Source organism: Cuculus canorus, chromosome 1 (genome assembly GCF_017976375.1).
Source record: "Cuculus canorus isolate bCucCan1 chromosome 1, bCucCan1.pri, whole genome shotgun sequence".
In the NCBI taxonomy this organism is placed as follows: Eukaryota; Metazoa; Chordata; class Aves; order Cuculiformes; family Cuculidae; genus Cuculus; species Cuculus canorus.
Genome location: NC_071401.1, coordinates 163243563 through 163260558, shown reverse-complemented (window position 1 = coordinate 163260558; position 16996 = coordinate 163243563). Strand labels below are relative to the sequence as shown.

At 36.6% G+C, this 16996-nt stretch overlaps 1 protein-coding gene across 1 annotated transcript in view; it reads right to left on the bottom strand.

Annotated features, from left to right (window-relative positions):
- Window positions 1–353: 353 nt before the first annotated feature.
- The window catches only part of PTPRQ (protein tyrosine phosphatase receptor type Q), a 129943-nt gene continuing 113300 nt past the window's right edge, over window positions 354–16996 (bottom strand). The window contains exons 55-62 of the mRNA XM_054056718.1: window positions 14536–14626; window positions 13053–13129; window positions 9976–10110; window positions 9738–9863; window positions 7344–7492; window positions 5399–5534; window positions 1672–1795; window positions 354–1388 (exon numbers count right to left, since the gene is read on the bottom strand). Coding sequence (XP_053912693.1) covers window positions 1351–1388; window positions 1672–1795; window positions 5399–5534; window positions 7344–7492; window positions 9738–9863; window positions 9976–10110; window positions 13053–13129; window positions 14536–14626 — 876 coding nt within the window. The 3' untranslated portion in view covers window positions 354–1350. The remainder of the gene's footprint in view (window positions 1389–1671; window positions 1796–5398; window positions 5535–7343; window positions 7493–9737; window positions 9864–9975; window positions 10111–13052; window positions 13130–14535; window positions 14627–16996) is intronic.

The following is a 16996-nucleotide window of genomic DNA, read 5'->3' as shown; positions in this document are numbered from 1 at the left end:
AAGAGAATACACAGAATAAAGAACTCTGAAGCCTCTTTGCTGTCATGTTTTGTATCTTGGATTATGGTCACAGCTTTATAATTAATTCAAAATGATAAATTTCTTTACACAGATAAAAACTTTGCAATCACACACTTCCCCCCCTCCCCTAATAATGTCAATTGAATACTGCCACTTCCATGTCACATCAGGGCACACAGTTTAATTACCTCCCTATAGTCTTCCTACTCTACCAGTTCTTGCTTTACTTCTCAGGCAGGAGCTTTCTGCTCTGCTCATTCCTGTTTCAGATCTGTTTCCAATAATGATGATCAGTGAGAGTGGAAGATGATGTCTTTTATTAAATCTCTCTATATTAGTTCCCATATTTTTCAGTGTCTACAGTGATTTGCCAAACCTGAGAAAGGAACAACAACTTTTTCGCTTGACAACTCTGTGCTATAAAATATATTGCTATTAAATTTTGAGTAACCTTTCAAAATACTGAACAGTGTTATATTTAAGAAACGTGAATAATTTATAAACATTCTATTACTCAAGTCAGTCTAACGTGCGTTACAATACATAACAAACATATAGTTTTACTTTGATTTATCTGCTTGAAAAAGTAGCAGGAATGTAAATTACTTCCTTCAGTACCGAACATATGCAATCACCATTGTATATTTAAAAAAACCAACCCACTGATTATAAGATAGCTTAAAGAGCCCCAAGTGTCCCTGAAGAGCTACTGTGTGCTGTGTAAAAGCTGAATAATCCTCCCCATGTCAGAAGGTGACTCTTCAGCTGTTCAGGATCATGAGCTGACATGCTACCACTTGTAGAAAAAGATTCAAAACACAAGAACATAGAGTTAGGTAAAGATCACTGTGATGGTATTGGAATTAATCTGCAAGAGTTGACAACACTGAAACCAATCTAGCAAGAATGATTCAAGGAATTGTAGCTTTTACTTAAAATCAAACAAAAAAACCCACAGCAAATTCACATCAAAATAAGTTCCATGGGAAGATGAGATTTTTACATCATATTTGGCTCATATTTCTTCTTTTACAAATACAACTGCAAAAATGAATATGTTCAAACATAATTTCTATTTAAATACATACTGAATGCAGTGTTCACATAACACCAGAAGTGCAGTCTGTGCAAAAGTACTCCAAATCATTATTGCTCACTGATCTGAATAAAATAACATATTTACGAAGGCACATTGATAGACGAAAAGCTGTTGCAATCATCCGTGTTTGTTTTAATCATCAAAATAGGGGAATTCACTTTGGCCCCTGTGCTTAGAAAAATATTAATTAGATTTTCAAAATCTCATTATCTTTAATATTTAGTCTTTGTTTACATGGTAGTTTCTTCCCATTCAAGCTCCACATCACCTACAAAAGAAACAGGTATATCACATTAACCTATCTTGTAAACAAACAGCAACTAACTGTAGGCTACTATTTCAGCTGCATTTAAAATACCACGCAGGGAAGAAAGTGGAAAGCTTGAGCAATGACTTAAAATGAGGGAGACTTATGGGCAGGAAAATGCTAGGGATTTACAATTCTGAAGCCAAAAAATGCATGCAAAAGTACTTATTTCTGCTTTTTAGTCTGGACAAGTGAACACACCTGCTACCAAAAAAGTATTTTGAGACAATCTATATCTTCTTACCTTCCATGGCATCCAGAGAGTCCATCTTTTGCAGTGCTGAATAATTTACAAAACATATGTTCTGACTACTTCCCTTGCTTGTCAACAGATCCAATACACATTGATGCAAAAATATGTATTGTGCCTGTAAGATGTGAATTTAAGGACATTTGATTAGAAGAAAAATGTACTTCTAACACTAAAAAAGTTTTATTCTTTTACATATATAGATCTTCTCAAAGTAACTGCAGTTTAACTCAGCAATCTCAACAGTCTGATGATCATATCCAATATGCCTGATCTGATTTAATTAATTGTGAGGTATAATGTGTTAGAATTAGCCAAAACATGTCAATTCATACACTCAGTATGATATATGAAATTAAACTAATCATGACTGAGACTAATAGGCTGTTGCACAGTTTTCTGTAAAGGTTTCTTCTATGAAAAGATGTTTGATTACTTTTGCCACTGGATTCAGACTAAAACTGAACTGCACAAATGTAATATTTAGATAAGAAAATCTTCCTCTTTCTAGCATACAGGAAACCAGCAGGGTGCACTCAAATGCAAAAGTTCAAGTAAATCTACATGTTCTAGGAGCATGTACCATTGCTAAGAGAAAAAAACCATGATATTTCTAGTGATACTTCTAAGACTGTAGTGTTATTTTTGACAGACTATAATGCAAACAGTGGGCAATTAAAGTTAATCTCTTTTCCAAGGACATAAAGTAACTCCAGGCAATGATTACTGAAAACAGAAAAATAAAAAGCGTCGATGTAAGAATGAAGTAAAGAATGAAATAGAAAAATGAAAACAGATAGAAAGAAAAGAAATGGATTAAGAATACCTTCACATAGAAGAAATACCAGGTATGTAGATGCAGAAAATGAGCCAGATCACAATATCACAGATTTGTTTAGGTCGGAAGGGACCTCTTGAGATCACCTAGTGCACCTCCCAGTGCTCAAACCGGATAAGGTAAAGCACGTTGCCCAGGACCTTGTCCAGATGGGGTGGGAACATCTCCACAGGTAAGTACATTAGTGTAATCTTTCTGCTCAATAATTGATTTTTTGTTTCAGAACTGCCACAAATTTTTAATTCAAGCGTCTCAAGTCTATAAAAGAAATTTGGTTACATGGATATGTTTTACAGTCACAGCTCCAGAACCATAGGTGATTAAAACAGATTTTCACAGGTCTCTTGAAGTACAAAGTGCTGGTATGCTCTTCGATATCTTGCTTACTGAAGAAATAGCAAAGCATTACTTCAAACTAGCCTTTGTACTTGGCTTGGCAAGATGATTAACAGTCCCCCTTGACAAATATGGATTCCTAGAATGAAAGTCTTAAGTTTCACTGAAGTTTAGATTGGTTATTCCAGTTCAGAAGGCAGATTCTGAAAGCTCTATAATCTCTTGCATTCTTACAGCTACTTGTGAACGTGTAGCAATGAAAATTGTTCTGGGTTTACAAGCAGAAAGTGAAATGGGATGCCTGGCAAATGTACGTGTGACAAATTATATTCCCAGTTACAATTAATGGCATTTTTAATTATTTGAAAGTCTTTTTATGGCTGGAAGTGGGAGACAGAACAAAAACATTCACTAGAGATTAGGTTATGCACTTTACCTGTAGTCCAAAGGCAGGCCTTGGAAACATACAGGGCACCCAGGATATTGAAATGATATCCATATTAGGCAATTAAACAGTGTCTGTAAGTTGCCAAACAGTAGAACTTGATCATCCAGATTATTAGGATACTCCTTTGCATAGTTTTGATCCATATGAACCAACACTACCTCAAATAATTTCCAGTGTGTTTCAGGAGTTATGGCAGATTATGAGTCATTCCCTATGGAGAACTTGGATATATCTATCTTTTGTGAAGAGAGGTGTTTAATTGCACGGATGTAGGCCATTATGTCCCCACTGGCTACAATAATGGAGAGTGACTCTGATGGCAAAAGGAAATCTATTTTGAAGTCATAATCAAGCAAAATACAGGTCTGAGCACAAACAGTTTTTACTCATTTTACTCATAGATCTTACAGACAGTTTGACTGAAGGATCTCTAAACTCAGTTCTGAGAAGAAATTGCTCCTCTCTTCATATCTTTTGCACTGATCACATAAAATCTGAATTATAGAATGCTGAAGTGTTTTATTACAGAACTGTGAAAATAGCTTGACTACTGAATTCACCATAAAACTTTACAAGATTTGTTTCTCTTTGGGCAAGTTTTAGTGCTGGCTTGCATTTTTTAGTCTTGCAAGCATGAGCTAGAAATGAACTGGTCAGAGAATAACCCATCTGAAGATTTTGCAGCTAGCGTACAGATTGACACTTCAAATCAGAACTATGAAACCATTGTCTTCTACTGCATTCTGGCACGACTTTCTCTAGCCTCTGCCAAAATAGACAAATGAAGAGGTACACAACAATAATGCACATTTTAAAAGTATACACTGATCTTATAAAATATCTCACTAAGATTTTATTTTGGGAAACCTCCCATTAAATTGTCTTCCAGCCTTTATCTTAATTTCAGATGATTCTATTTCTAGTCAAAAGTGTAAAACAACAACCAAAAAAAGTATTTCCAGAATTTATCATCAGAGGAAAGTCCTGGCAATTGTTTAGCTGCATCAAAACTTCAAAAGGAAAAACAGAAAACAACTGATAATAAGACACTGCCTTGCAAGAAACAGCATGATACAGCATCACCAGAAGTTCTCACTAAATCTGAAATGGAGTTGCTGCAAAGAACTTCGTTGTGTATTCTGACACACTTTTTGTGTATTCTGACATGACACAGAACAGCAGAATTGAATTTCTAATGGAACAAGTCTCTTTACATTAGAATCAGTTGAAATCCAACAGTCCCGTGGAAGTCCATCCTGAAACTGCTTACCCGTCCTGAGAAAATGGTAAGTCAGGCTGTAAACCCAGAGGCTTCAGGCAAGCAGCCTTGTGTCAGATCTGGTCTGTAGGAGACTTATGGCCAGAAGCCTTATGCAAATACAGCACGATTTCCGTTCCACTGGGAGTTCAGGATCAGCTTTATATAGTTTTACATTTTACATCTGCTGCACTGCTTTTTACAAGTGTCCACATGTCCAGGTACAGCACAGGTCTTCCTTACCAGCAGATCATCTCTAACTTATATCCATACTCAATAAATCTGCCAGAAATGCATTTTTTAGGTCCTGAACCCACCATCGCCTTAATTTTGCAAACTTTGAAGTCTGTTCTTAATTTTATCCAAATATCACGATTTAAAAAGAATCAAGGCATCATTAATGAGGTCAGAGGTAAATGAATATTTAAAATTTTGGAGGATTACGCTGCCTATACATACACAAGAAAAATACAATTAAGTAGTAAAGTCAAATTATGTAGTGTATGAGGTAATCCATTTTTTATTTAGCAACTTTTCTTCACTAAAAACTTGAAATGAACATTCTCAAAGTTTGAGAAATTATGTTTTAGGTTCTAAAACCTAAATATCTCAGCACTTTTTTCAACACTTGTCAAGACTTTTCTGGCCAAATTTACTTAAAGAGATACAGAGAATACATTTGCACAATGCCTGAAATCCAAATAGAAGCAGGATTTGGTAGAAAATGTATTAGGTGGCTGATTGTTATGAGCTTTCTAGTCTTGTTTTGTAGGAGATTAGGTGATCAGATGACTAACTTTTAACAACAGGGAAAGAAAATAGATAAATACATAAATCTTACCAGATTCTGTACCATACACATTCTTTCCCTTCTTAACTCAGCTACAAGCCCATAGATATCCACAAAATCATGGTCATTTACATGTTGGGTTAAATGGTCAAGTGCAATATAAACACCTGTTCTTCCAACACCAGCACTGCAAACATAATAGAGAAGATAAAATAAACTTTTTCTGTTATTTTTTTAAATATAAAATATTTTCTTAGACTATTCTGATTAAATTAAGATTATTGTGAAAAGAAAACTTCAGAAAAAAAATGTAATATTTTTCAGTATCTATTTTTGTGTCTCCTTGCTGTATGAGACCAAGTGAAATATGGATTTGAGCCATGTTATGATTTTTATTTTACAAGGGGTTGCACTAGACAAAAGAGATAACTAAACAAAATGCGAGCACATGGAAAAATGCTCATACAGCTTTCCTGTGAATTTTCTAGAGCTCACTAATTCAAAGAAAAAAAATCACAAGATTCTGTGAAATCACACATGGATTCTGTGATGTTTGAAACAAAACAACATAAGATCTAGCAAAATATTTAAAAGAAAAACCTAAAAGTCTAAAAAATATTTAGAAGAAAATACTTCTAAAGGAGGATGAGCATGCAGGACACACTAGTAGCCAGTATTGTTTTATTTAAAGGTTTGAAAATGAGCAGAAATTTTGCAAAATCATTATCAGACTTCACTGCAATTAGTGTAATAAATGCAGGGTTCACCACCGCTGATAGTCAGGAAATATACAGCTAAACTCTCTTGAATCTGTGAGATCTAATGACCAGAAAGTAATGAAAGAAAGTAATGAGTTTTTTGGGTACAAGAACACATATTGCTGTTTTATAACCATCAGGAATTTGAGCACAGATAGAGCATCTGGCCCCTTTACGTATCTGTGTTGTCAAAAGGGGATAGGGGCTCATTGCAGAAAGGCCCCAGAGTACACAAGCATCCTCAAAATAAGAAGACCATGTAGTTCTCTCCTGTAAGAGTCTCTCAGGCCGCTGCAGTGGAGGCAAATATAAAACTGTAAATGAGAATGATATCAAATAAAATGAGGCTTTATCACCCATTGTGGATGGCATTTGTAGGGCACTGAGGACAGATAAAAAGAACTCCCATGCATGATAAACTGGACAGTTAGGAAAGAGATTTGTGGCACCAAACCCAGCTTCTCCTCCCACATATTTCCAGACTAACGCTGAGAATGAGGCAAAGAAAGAATCAATCACAGACCTCTGAGTTCAGGTCACTATTTTGGAGCGTGCCCACTCATATGGTGGGAACACTGACCTGCATAAAAAATGCAGACACACTCACCGCCTTCCTGAAGACTTAGCTTTCCCCACACACTTACTCTTTGAAATAGCAGTTTAAGAGTGTTGAGAATGAAATCAGTGGGAACTATGACAGCTGAACACCTCTAACCATCAGGCCATTTATTTAAGAGCCTAAACATAGATTTTAGCTGTTTATGGTCATCCAAGCTTGAAATCCGGCATTTGTAAATACTTATTCCTATTTGGCATTCTCTATGGCTCCCAAATAGTTTCTTCCTCTTGTTATGTGACATGCACATTTTAAATACAATTTTTAACACTTATTTCTTAAGACGAGCTATAATTATAAAAGACGTAGTTAAAATCAATGTGTCAGGTGCTATTCCTCTTCTTAGGATAAAGAGGAAAATTGAGATAAATGCAGCAGTACCTCATGATAATTGTTGAAGGAACTATTTCATTGACACCACCTCAACGGGATTTCCACAAATGGAAGAATAGACACACTTTGACATTTTATTTCCTAGAAACGACTAAAGAGCACTGCTAGAGAAATCTTCACTGCTGTCCATAGAAGAACCATACCTGTGCACTCAGTTTTCATTGTTCTTATTCTGGCAGCTTCCCTGAAAATATAAGATATTAAATGGAGATTAGGTGAATATACTTACCTGCAGTGAACCACCATTGGTGTATTATCATGCGCTCGACTTGCACGGATAAGTTTTACAAAATGGATAATTGGTGCAGTAGTTTCAGGGACTCCATGTTCCGGCCAAGAAGTAAAGTTACACTGCCGCACCATCATGTAGTCTCCGTGCTGAAAAGTATAAAATAAGGCAGTATTTTTTTTTTTGCAGAAGAACTGTGACAGACGATCCAGTAAGCTATATGTAACCTTCTCAGCAATTTCATGTAAAGAGGAAGGTCAGAATAGCATAACAATTACAAGACATATCTGTATCAAGGGATAATCTGTCATGCACATATCTTACAGCAGGTTTTTTGAGAGATGGCATGAAGTCCATCTTTCAGGAAGTGTTAAAGACTTCCGTAGTCATTCTCCATTTGACTTCAATCACTACATCAATGTAATTTGTAGAATACCGGCTGAAGTTTCTACAGCTCATTCAGAAGGATAGTGAATGGGGACAATATTTTTTCTTAGGGAAAAGCAACCATTTTAGGACTGATCTAATGCACTGAAGGCAAACTTGCATACATTGGCAAACACAGATATATTTTCTAAGTCCCTGATGCCCTCTCAATCACAGCAACATAGTAACTAAAAAAAGAAGTGCTGGTTATGATCTGATATCTAAATTAACTATGAAGGACATAAGAATAAAAGCACAGCATCATGCCAAAGGCCTGTCTAGACCAATATCCTGTTTTGAACAGTTGTCAAGGAAAAATCGGAGTGAAAATTCTAGAACAGGACAACAATGTATCTACAGATCCACCAAATATCCTTTCCATTCTTAATAGTCTGTGACTTGTGAACTGCCTCAGTCAGAGACAGTATCTCAAAATTTAATAGTACTTGTCAAAATTTTCTACTACTAATTTCTCTAGATTTTATGAAGCCCTCTAAATTTTTAAGATTCACCATACCTTGCAGCAAGGAGCCCCAGAGTTTAGTCACCTGCTGTGTAATGAACCATTTCCTTTTAAAAAATAATATTTTGAACCAAGCACATGCTCTTTTCATATTGTTAGAAACACTGAAAAACAAGCATTTGCTCTTTTCATGTTGCTAGAAACAGTTATGTGTGGCAACTACTTTGGGTCTATATTTTTAAAAGTGATTATCATAAAACCAAAAGAGAAATGACTTTGGTTGCAATACAGCAAAAACTGTGAATGGTTTGCCTCATCTAAGGTTTTTTACCTTCACTGGAAGATCATGAAGAATCCATCCATTTGTGAATGGAAGACAAAGTACGATCTTAAAGCCAGCACTATGGCACACTTAATTACATGCTTATAAAGCACACAGCTTCTTGCGCAGGGTAGTTCAGCTATAGTAAATGAATCACTTAGTCAATTCAGGTTATGCTTAGTTTTCTTTTCAGCGTCACTCTCATTAGCACAGGTGACCACATTTTACTGGCGTGCATTTTTAACCTAATTATTTTTTCCAGTCTTGCTTACACTATGTCTAACTTTAACTGAAAAAAAGTTTATCTTCTCTGACTCATTTTTAAATGTTGAATTGTTCTGCACTATGTGCACAACATTTCCTTATGGGGTGACCACTGAGACAGTCCCCTGACAGCTGTGTTTCTTTTGTCACATGCACATGCCATAGGATGGTAATGTATGTATTTGGATAGCTGAGTTCAGGTCCTAGGATCCAGCCGTGCTACATACAACACAGGTCAATGATGGGAGTGCAAAAGAACACTAATTTCATCTTGGATCATTATGTACAGATTGCTTTCTGAGCCCACCTGCTGCTCTGACTTAATGCTGGGTGCTAATTTTTCCAAAGAGTGGAAACTATAGTTGTGGATCATGACAAAGATAAAGATCTATGCTGTACCCCTCACCTCCCTTCCCAGCATAAAGAGTGGGAGTAATACTCATGATTCTCATTTATATTGGGTGAATCTCCTGGGGGTGGAGGCCAATAAGGCTGGTGGTACAATGCAAAACAGCTGCGCTGCACTGCACCAGAGAATCTTGCCCTTTAATCTGAGAGGGATACATTCAAAGGGATTTGTCTGATCCCAGAATGGTTAGGATTACTCCTTTCTAGAAGAGACAACTGAGATGTCCAAATAGAAACTTCACCTCCCACCAGACCAGAGGTTCGGTAACCTTGATGGGCCCTTCATAGCATGTCAGCCACATATCTAAGCAATTTGTGACAGATCCTGCAGAAAATTCTCAGGAAACAAAATAAATAACAATAATGAGAACAAAATGCAGGCAAACGAATCAGTACAGTGCATATGCATTAAAAGAATAATACTGAGGGACAGTTCTTGGGATGGAGCATATCTAATGTTCTTTGAGATATTGGATGGATTTTATTTAATCAGCTTCCACTTCTGGCTTACCCTTTCAATTTTTAGATCTCTGATAGTCCAGTCCATTTGCGTATCTTCCATCAATTTAGTAATCACTATATCCCCAAACACAGTCACTGGTTTATTATCTTCTGGCCAGTACTGATGACATCTTATCTGCAGGGAGATGATTACCAATTAAGAATGACCATATCATAATCTTGACAGAGAGTACATACAGAATTTCCAATTATATCAAATGCTATTAATTAGTATAGTGGTAACTTACCCGCCCTTTTTCAAAACACTGTGTAAGCATCACAAGTGTTTTTGCCCTTGTCTCCCATACCATTCTCCAGAAATCTCCCACTGTTCCTGGTAATGGTCCCTGAGTCGCAATAAACTCATTTGGACACAAATAACCCTGAGAAAAAGAAAATATTTAATACAAAACGACTGGACAGTGAAAAAAGAGTTTGCATGTGACTCACAGTTGTGCACGTAGCTAGCACGCCTAAGACTACAGCCTGCTAAACAAATTGGCATAGACCTGGCTGATCATTCCATGGCAGATGGCCTTCAAAACATAAGAAAATAATGGCATTTTTTTGCATTGTGTAGATCGAACCAACACTCATTGTTGGTTCATTGTTATGAACCAACACTCTATTAAAGTTTGGGAAATGTAATCGTAATAGAAATGCATTTAGCAGAGAAAATGTAGGGATATCAGGTCAGTAATTCCAATTACCTAAGCATACATATTTGCCCCACTGCAGATGCCACCAAGAACTTTGTCAGAAGGTGGCCAACACAGTAATATTATACAGTGCTAAGGAGCAGTGGAGCCAGGGAAACAACTAAGGACTGCTCCGAGAGCTAGTGCAAGCTACACACCACACTGATGACCTTGCCCTTCCAGTGATTGTCAGGGATCTGCTGTAACCTAGGGATGGAGCTTACTCAAACAAATGATCTCTGATAATCGCTCTTTAAGAAATCTACTGTAGTGGTTGACTTTTATTTTAGTGTTGGTTTCTGCTGTTTAGTTAATTTATAAATTGATGTAAAACTTGTGGAGAAGGAAGTTTGTTGAAAAAAAAATCTATGTAAATGCTGTCGGTGCATGGGTTCCCATGGATCTATTTCCTCAAAGAAACTAAGTGTACCCTACAGGAACTGTTATGTACAACAGAAAGTCTAAAATAACAATAGCAATAATAGCAATAAATTTATGCTGCAGAGCTAGCAGTCTGTAATATCACAAAGTTTGGATTATTGCTCAAAACAACTGACATAGTGGTTTATAGTACCCCTAAAGCTCTCTGTTGGAATTATAGCCCTATAATTCACAGCTGCATGTTACTTACTCCCTTACTCCATCTATAACATACAGAACAGGTGGCAGTGAGAAACTAAGTTAATCCTTCCTAGTTTAAGAGCGAGGTGAGAAACTATAACTCTGGGATGCAATGCTCACAATTCAGTTACTGAATTTTCTTGTTTAATGAGTGAAAATAAAAGTAGCAGCCAAGTTCCCAGTTGTTTAAACTAGATAGAAGCCATCTCTTTCCCTGTCTTTACATGTACGCACATACTGATAAACCTAGATAAACAGGTGTGTAAATACACACAACACATATTGTATATTTACAGGTATATGCATTTATATATTTACACATCCACAAATACGAAAAGTGAGAGCATAGAAAAGGCAAAGCTTTAGCTCTGAGAAATGATATCAATATAATTGCCTATTCGCTTATGAACAGTGACCTAAAGTGAGATGCCTGCATGCATTAAAGACAAGTAAATCTCAGCAGGGAACACCTTCAGCAGTTGGCTTTTGCTGCAGCTTTTGGAAGCTGCTGTTAGTGTCCCCTGCCTAAGCCTGGGCATGTCAGTTAGTGACAGGATGGGTGAAGACTAGGCCACGCTCCAAGTTGTCTGGTCTCCTTGTCAGTAGTTCTGTGTACAGTCCCAGCATCATAAAACCGTAGAATTGCTAAGTTGGAAAAGACCTTTGACGTCATCAAGTCCAACCATACCTATCCATTTCTAAATCATATCCCTAAGCACTTCATCTACCAATTTTGTAAATGCCTCCAGGGATGGTGACCCAACTACCTCCCTGGGCAGCCTGTTCCAGTGCTCGATAAACATTTTGGTGAAGACATTTTCCCTCATGTCTAATCTGAACCTCCCCTGGCGCAACTCGAGGCCATTCCCTCCCCTCCTATCGCCTGTCATTTGACAGAAGAGACCAGCACCCACATTGCTACAACCTCCTTACAAGTAGGTGTAGACAGTGATAAGGTCTCCTCTTTTCTAGGCTAAACAACCCCTGTTCCCTCAGCTGCTCCTCATAGGGCTTGTTCTCCAGCCCATTCACCAGCTTCGCTCCCCTTCTCTGGACACACTTCAGGATCTCAATGTATTTCTTGTAGTGAGGGGCCCAAAACTGAGCACTGCATCAAGTGGCATGGCTCTTCCTATCTGTTGTCAGAATTAGGACTTTCCATAAAAAGGGAACATTTTTCTAATGAGAGAGGAAGATGCTCTCAGCTTTATTGCTTATTTTTTGTGAATGTCTCTTAGTTAACTGGAAATAACCATTTCTACTTGCCACTGCCATGAGTTTAGACTACAGTCTGCACATCATACTATGTTTTAATAATGCTTAGTGCAAACAAAGTCTTGACCTCACGAGGGACTACTAGCCACTCTTACAACAAATTAAATACATAAGCCACAATTTGAGCTTCAATGGGAAAAAAAATGAGATAAGATTATAAATGATAGATGAAGAATTCACTGAGTACACAATTAGAAAATAGAAGGTCTAGGAAGAAAGCTGAAGATGAGAAAGATAATATTGGTTTCTTCTTCAAGAAGCCCATTTGCATTTTCCTTCTTCACAAAATAAAGAGGCATACCAATCTCCCACCAAAATTATTATCCGTTCCTATGAAACTTTTTAGTTCAGTTATTGTTACACTATTCTGTTCATATGCAATTCCTCCAGCTCTTGAACCAGGAGATGAAGCACCTGTCAAAATGGTTGACCTCAGTGGGATTTTCACTATTGTCTTTAATAATAATGGTATGACACAACTTATGGTAAGTAATTTGTTGGATAGTTTTGATAATTACTGAAAATTTCACTTAGCAAAGAAAATGGGATAATTTATATTTGTAAGCACTCATGTTCATTGCCACAGGAGTCACTTGATCAATGCCATGGTAACAGTAGCTGTAGTGAATGAAAGAATAATTTGAATCCGATTCTTCTTGCAAGTTATTTTTTTGACTTTCTCTTCTACTAGATAACAAATATAGTAAAAGTGTGAGAGACATTCTGCTTACAGACACATAGCTGGCATTAATGTAGTCAGATCCAGGAACACCAGCATCAGGCATAAGCTTCACTCTGTTGTTGTTATCTGTCATGGAAATAAATTCTTGTTAACTAAAAGATTTGTTCAAAAACAGACACATGTAACAAGTATTCCTAGACTGCTAATAAATAAAAAAGAGTGTTATTGTTTATAATCTAGCAATATTTCACATAGTGAAACTCTAATTACAAAAATAACATAGCCAATTTCAGTTATGTATGGTCATCCTTTAATGTTCCAGACAATTTTATTATAGTACTTTTTAATTAAATGGTGAAACATGCCAAAACCCTCCAATTTAATGCATATATGGGAGGATCCTCTGCCTAAAGGTAGCCTGTGTACTTCTAGCTATGCTGTTCTAGCACAGATAATCTCTGTGTGAATCAGACAGCAGGGTCAGGGCGTCTGAGAGTCTTTCCTATGTACTCGCTGCCTAAGTCACAGACTTGAGCCAGATCCTGGCACTTCTACAGACTTTTACTTCTTTTACATAAGGTAAGCTCATTATTACAGAAGAAAAAAAAAATGACCGTGGGTTTCCAATTTGGGCCCATGGAATGTGTGCAGAAATGACAAAACCCAGGAAAGGTGTTATATGTGAATAAGTAAAGGCTGAAATGAAACATTCCAGATTTTGAAGTTTAGTCCTCAAATTAGTAAAAAATATCAGAATATACAGTTAAAGATTTATGAAACTCATCTGTTTATATTTTATTGTGTGTCACGAACATGACTTTTTTTTAGTGTCTGTATCCAAGAGTATGTCTTGAACAAGGCAGTAGATAGCAGGAACAGCTGCTCTGAAAAGTTAATAGCACAGAATGTAGCATTATTAACCAAGGAATGCCACGCTCCCCATCTCACATCACAGCTAATGCCTAAAATAATAATGACATTTCTTGTCTTATTAACTGAAAAATGAAGCAGTGTTGAGTACAGAGAGACAGACTCCTGTGTCTTGTGATAAAATCTAGCCTTAGCTTATAAGTTATCATACAGTCACTCTGATCTTCTGTGGAACCTTTGCAGCACATGTACACATATCCACAAGAAAGCATACCCAGGCTCCTGAGGTAGCTGAATGCACAAACATGTGGATTTTACATGTTTAAAAAAATTACTTCTCAATAAAAGGAGAAAAAAAAAAGAGGAAGAATGTTAAAGATTTTGCTACATGGCTTGAATTACAAAGCTAAGAAACTGTTGAGGCTACAGTTTCTTGCACCTGCATATTAAAGCTTGTGAGAAGAAGTTGAAAGCTATTTGCAAATAAAACTGTCCTTAAAAAAACCACAACGAAAAGACAGATTACTTGACAGAAAATTATTTCATAATGTGAACATGATTGTACTGCCATTTCAAAGGGAGATAAAACAAAAGCTGCATTCCAAATATACACTGCTCTATCAAAGGTAAAGAGCAAAACAGAGATCGGTAAACACACATACATGGCTTTATGTTTGGGAAACGATTCTTAGACTTGTTCCAAGGTAGATCAGCATCAGTTGAAGCAAGGTCTTCAAGAAACTTGGGAAGTTCCTGTAGAAGAATAAATGTTTGTCAGCAAACCTTTGAATTTCACCTTCAGTGAATATAAAAAATGACACAATCACTCCAGTAAGAGGAATAATTCTTTAGTTAGGCAGCACAGTGTATTTCTGGGAGCAGCTGGAACACACTGCCAAACCCAGTTACACCAGCAATGCAGCACCACAGACAATGCTGTCAAGTTGAACAAATAAAGCTTACATGGACTTTCCCCTTTACAGGTCCAGATAAAGTCAGCCTATCACCTTTTGTTGTTCTTCTCTGTCTCCTCATGAAGTCACATGCTTGGTTACCACGCCCTCCTGACAGCCTTATTCTTGAATAAAGCCTTTTCCTGACTCCTGTAGCTTGGAAAAGTTCTTACCACAGCAGGGAACTGATGAGAATTTAATTAACTTGAAACAACTGGCAATTAGCTGTTGTTCATGGGACTGCTTGTGAGAGGGATGGAAAGAGTTATTTTGAATTGTACTGCTGTTTCATAACTGGTCATTAGTTCCATTACAGAAAAGCAGGGTTGCAAAAATCATTCATATTGAGGAATTTGTTTGAGGAGAGTGTTTGCATACAGAAATAGGCATAATTGCTAAAGCTGAATTAAAGAGTGGAGACAATTTCATAACTTGTTAATGGAGAAAACATACTGATGTGATGATCTTGCAGTCGTGATGAGAGAATAGAAAACTCTTAGAAAAGCTAGAATTTAGCCAGAATTTCTAAGTTAACGTCTATGTTAACTGTAACAGATTTTCCCTTTCTTTGACAAATGTTATATGTACATACATCTATTTCAACATCTAACTAAAACACAAATGAGAAGACCTATTGCTTTGAAGGAATACAATACAAAATTTTGCTGCTTATTCCAAGTAATCCCTTCAAATTTGTCTTTTAATATTGATAGTTACTCTCTATATGGGATGCTTCCAAAAGTGATGCAGGTAGCCCTAATGTCAGACTCAATGTTTATTATTTTCAAGTGCTCTTTTCCCTGGTAATTGAGGCAGTTTGCCTTCTATAAACAAAATTCAAAGGGAAACTTTTAGCAAGATAATAAATAACTAAAGAGGTAACGAAAAATGGAAAAAGCAGAAGTGTTTTTTATTCCAATGTTTTCCTTTCACTGCAAATTTGAATGTTTTGTCAGCCTTATTTGATGGGTTCAGATACTAAGAATAACTTAATATGATAATTAGAAAAATGGGAAAATTTAAAAACTGATCTAACAAACCAAGCCAATAATTAATGTAATCTAATGCCCTATCTTGTATAATGGATAATGTCTGACATAGAAAAGATTATTTAACTGCAAGTGCTTCTGAACAGGAGGGGAAAGATGGTTTCGTAACAAAAGCAAAGGAGACCTTGCTTCTCTTCCTATTTCTGACACATATTTCCTTAGAGAGGGAATTAGGGGAAGAGTTGCAGAGAACAAGTAGATGTTCATCTACCTTGGAAAATTAACAGAGGACTAGATCCCATCCATGCCACTCAAAATCTCTCTAAATATCTATGTTTTCTAGGGATGAAAAGTCTGTGACTGGGCCCCTTTGAAAAATAGAGTTTTTGATTTAAAAATCATCTTATAAAGAATGCTTGTCTTTTCATTTATATCCATATGTTAAAGAATTAAAAAACATGGCTAACAGACATGAAGTAAACACAAAACTAAATGAAGGACTGTAACATGCTGTAGAAAAATATCTTTAAAGGCACTCATTATTTTAAGATCTTGTCTTTGAATCAACCTCTGCCATGCACAAGGCACATTTTTTTTTACCTATTCAGTTGGTCCTGCCTTTTGCCTCAATCATTCCTTAGAAAAGAGAAGCTCCAATACTGTAATTGAAGCTAGAGAAAGATCCTTGTTCTCCAAGGAAGAGTGACTTCTGTGCATTACTGTTAGCATTCGATAAGAGAACACAGCTAAGGATGGAGATGTTAAAATTCTCTTCATTCAGAAAGCTGAAACTCTTCCATAAAATTTCTGTCATTGAATTTTGCATGAAGGAAGAACATAAATGAAACGCCTATGGAATTTTGCAGGTGTTCTGGGACATGGAATCCTATATCATGCGTGTATCATGTGAACTTTAGCTTGTCTCATTTGCCTCACTCCTCTGAGTCTTACCTTGCCAGTTAACAAGTATAGAAGTAGCACTGCCGTACAGTGCTTTTTAGCAGAGAGGAAACAGAGAAGCAGATTATTGTGGGTTTGTAATGATGCTTCCATATCTGAACAAGTGCCCAAAAGCCTAATACCAATTCTCTGCATCAATATGGATTTCAGTCTAACTTCCAGAACTGAGGAAAAAATATTGGATTCCCAGATTCAATAAATATTCATCACAGAAACCATAT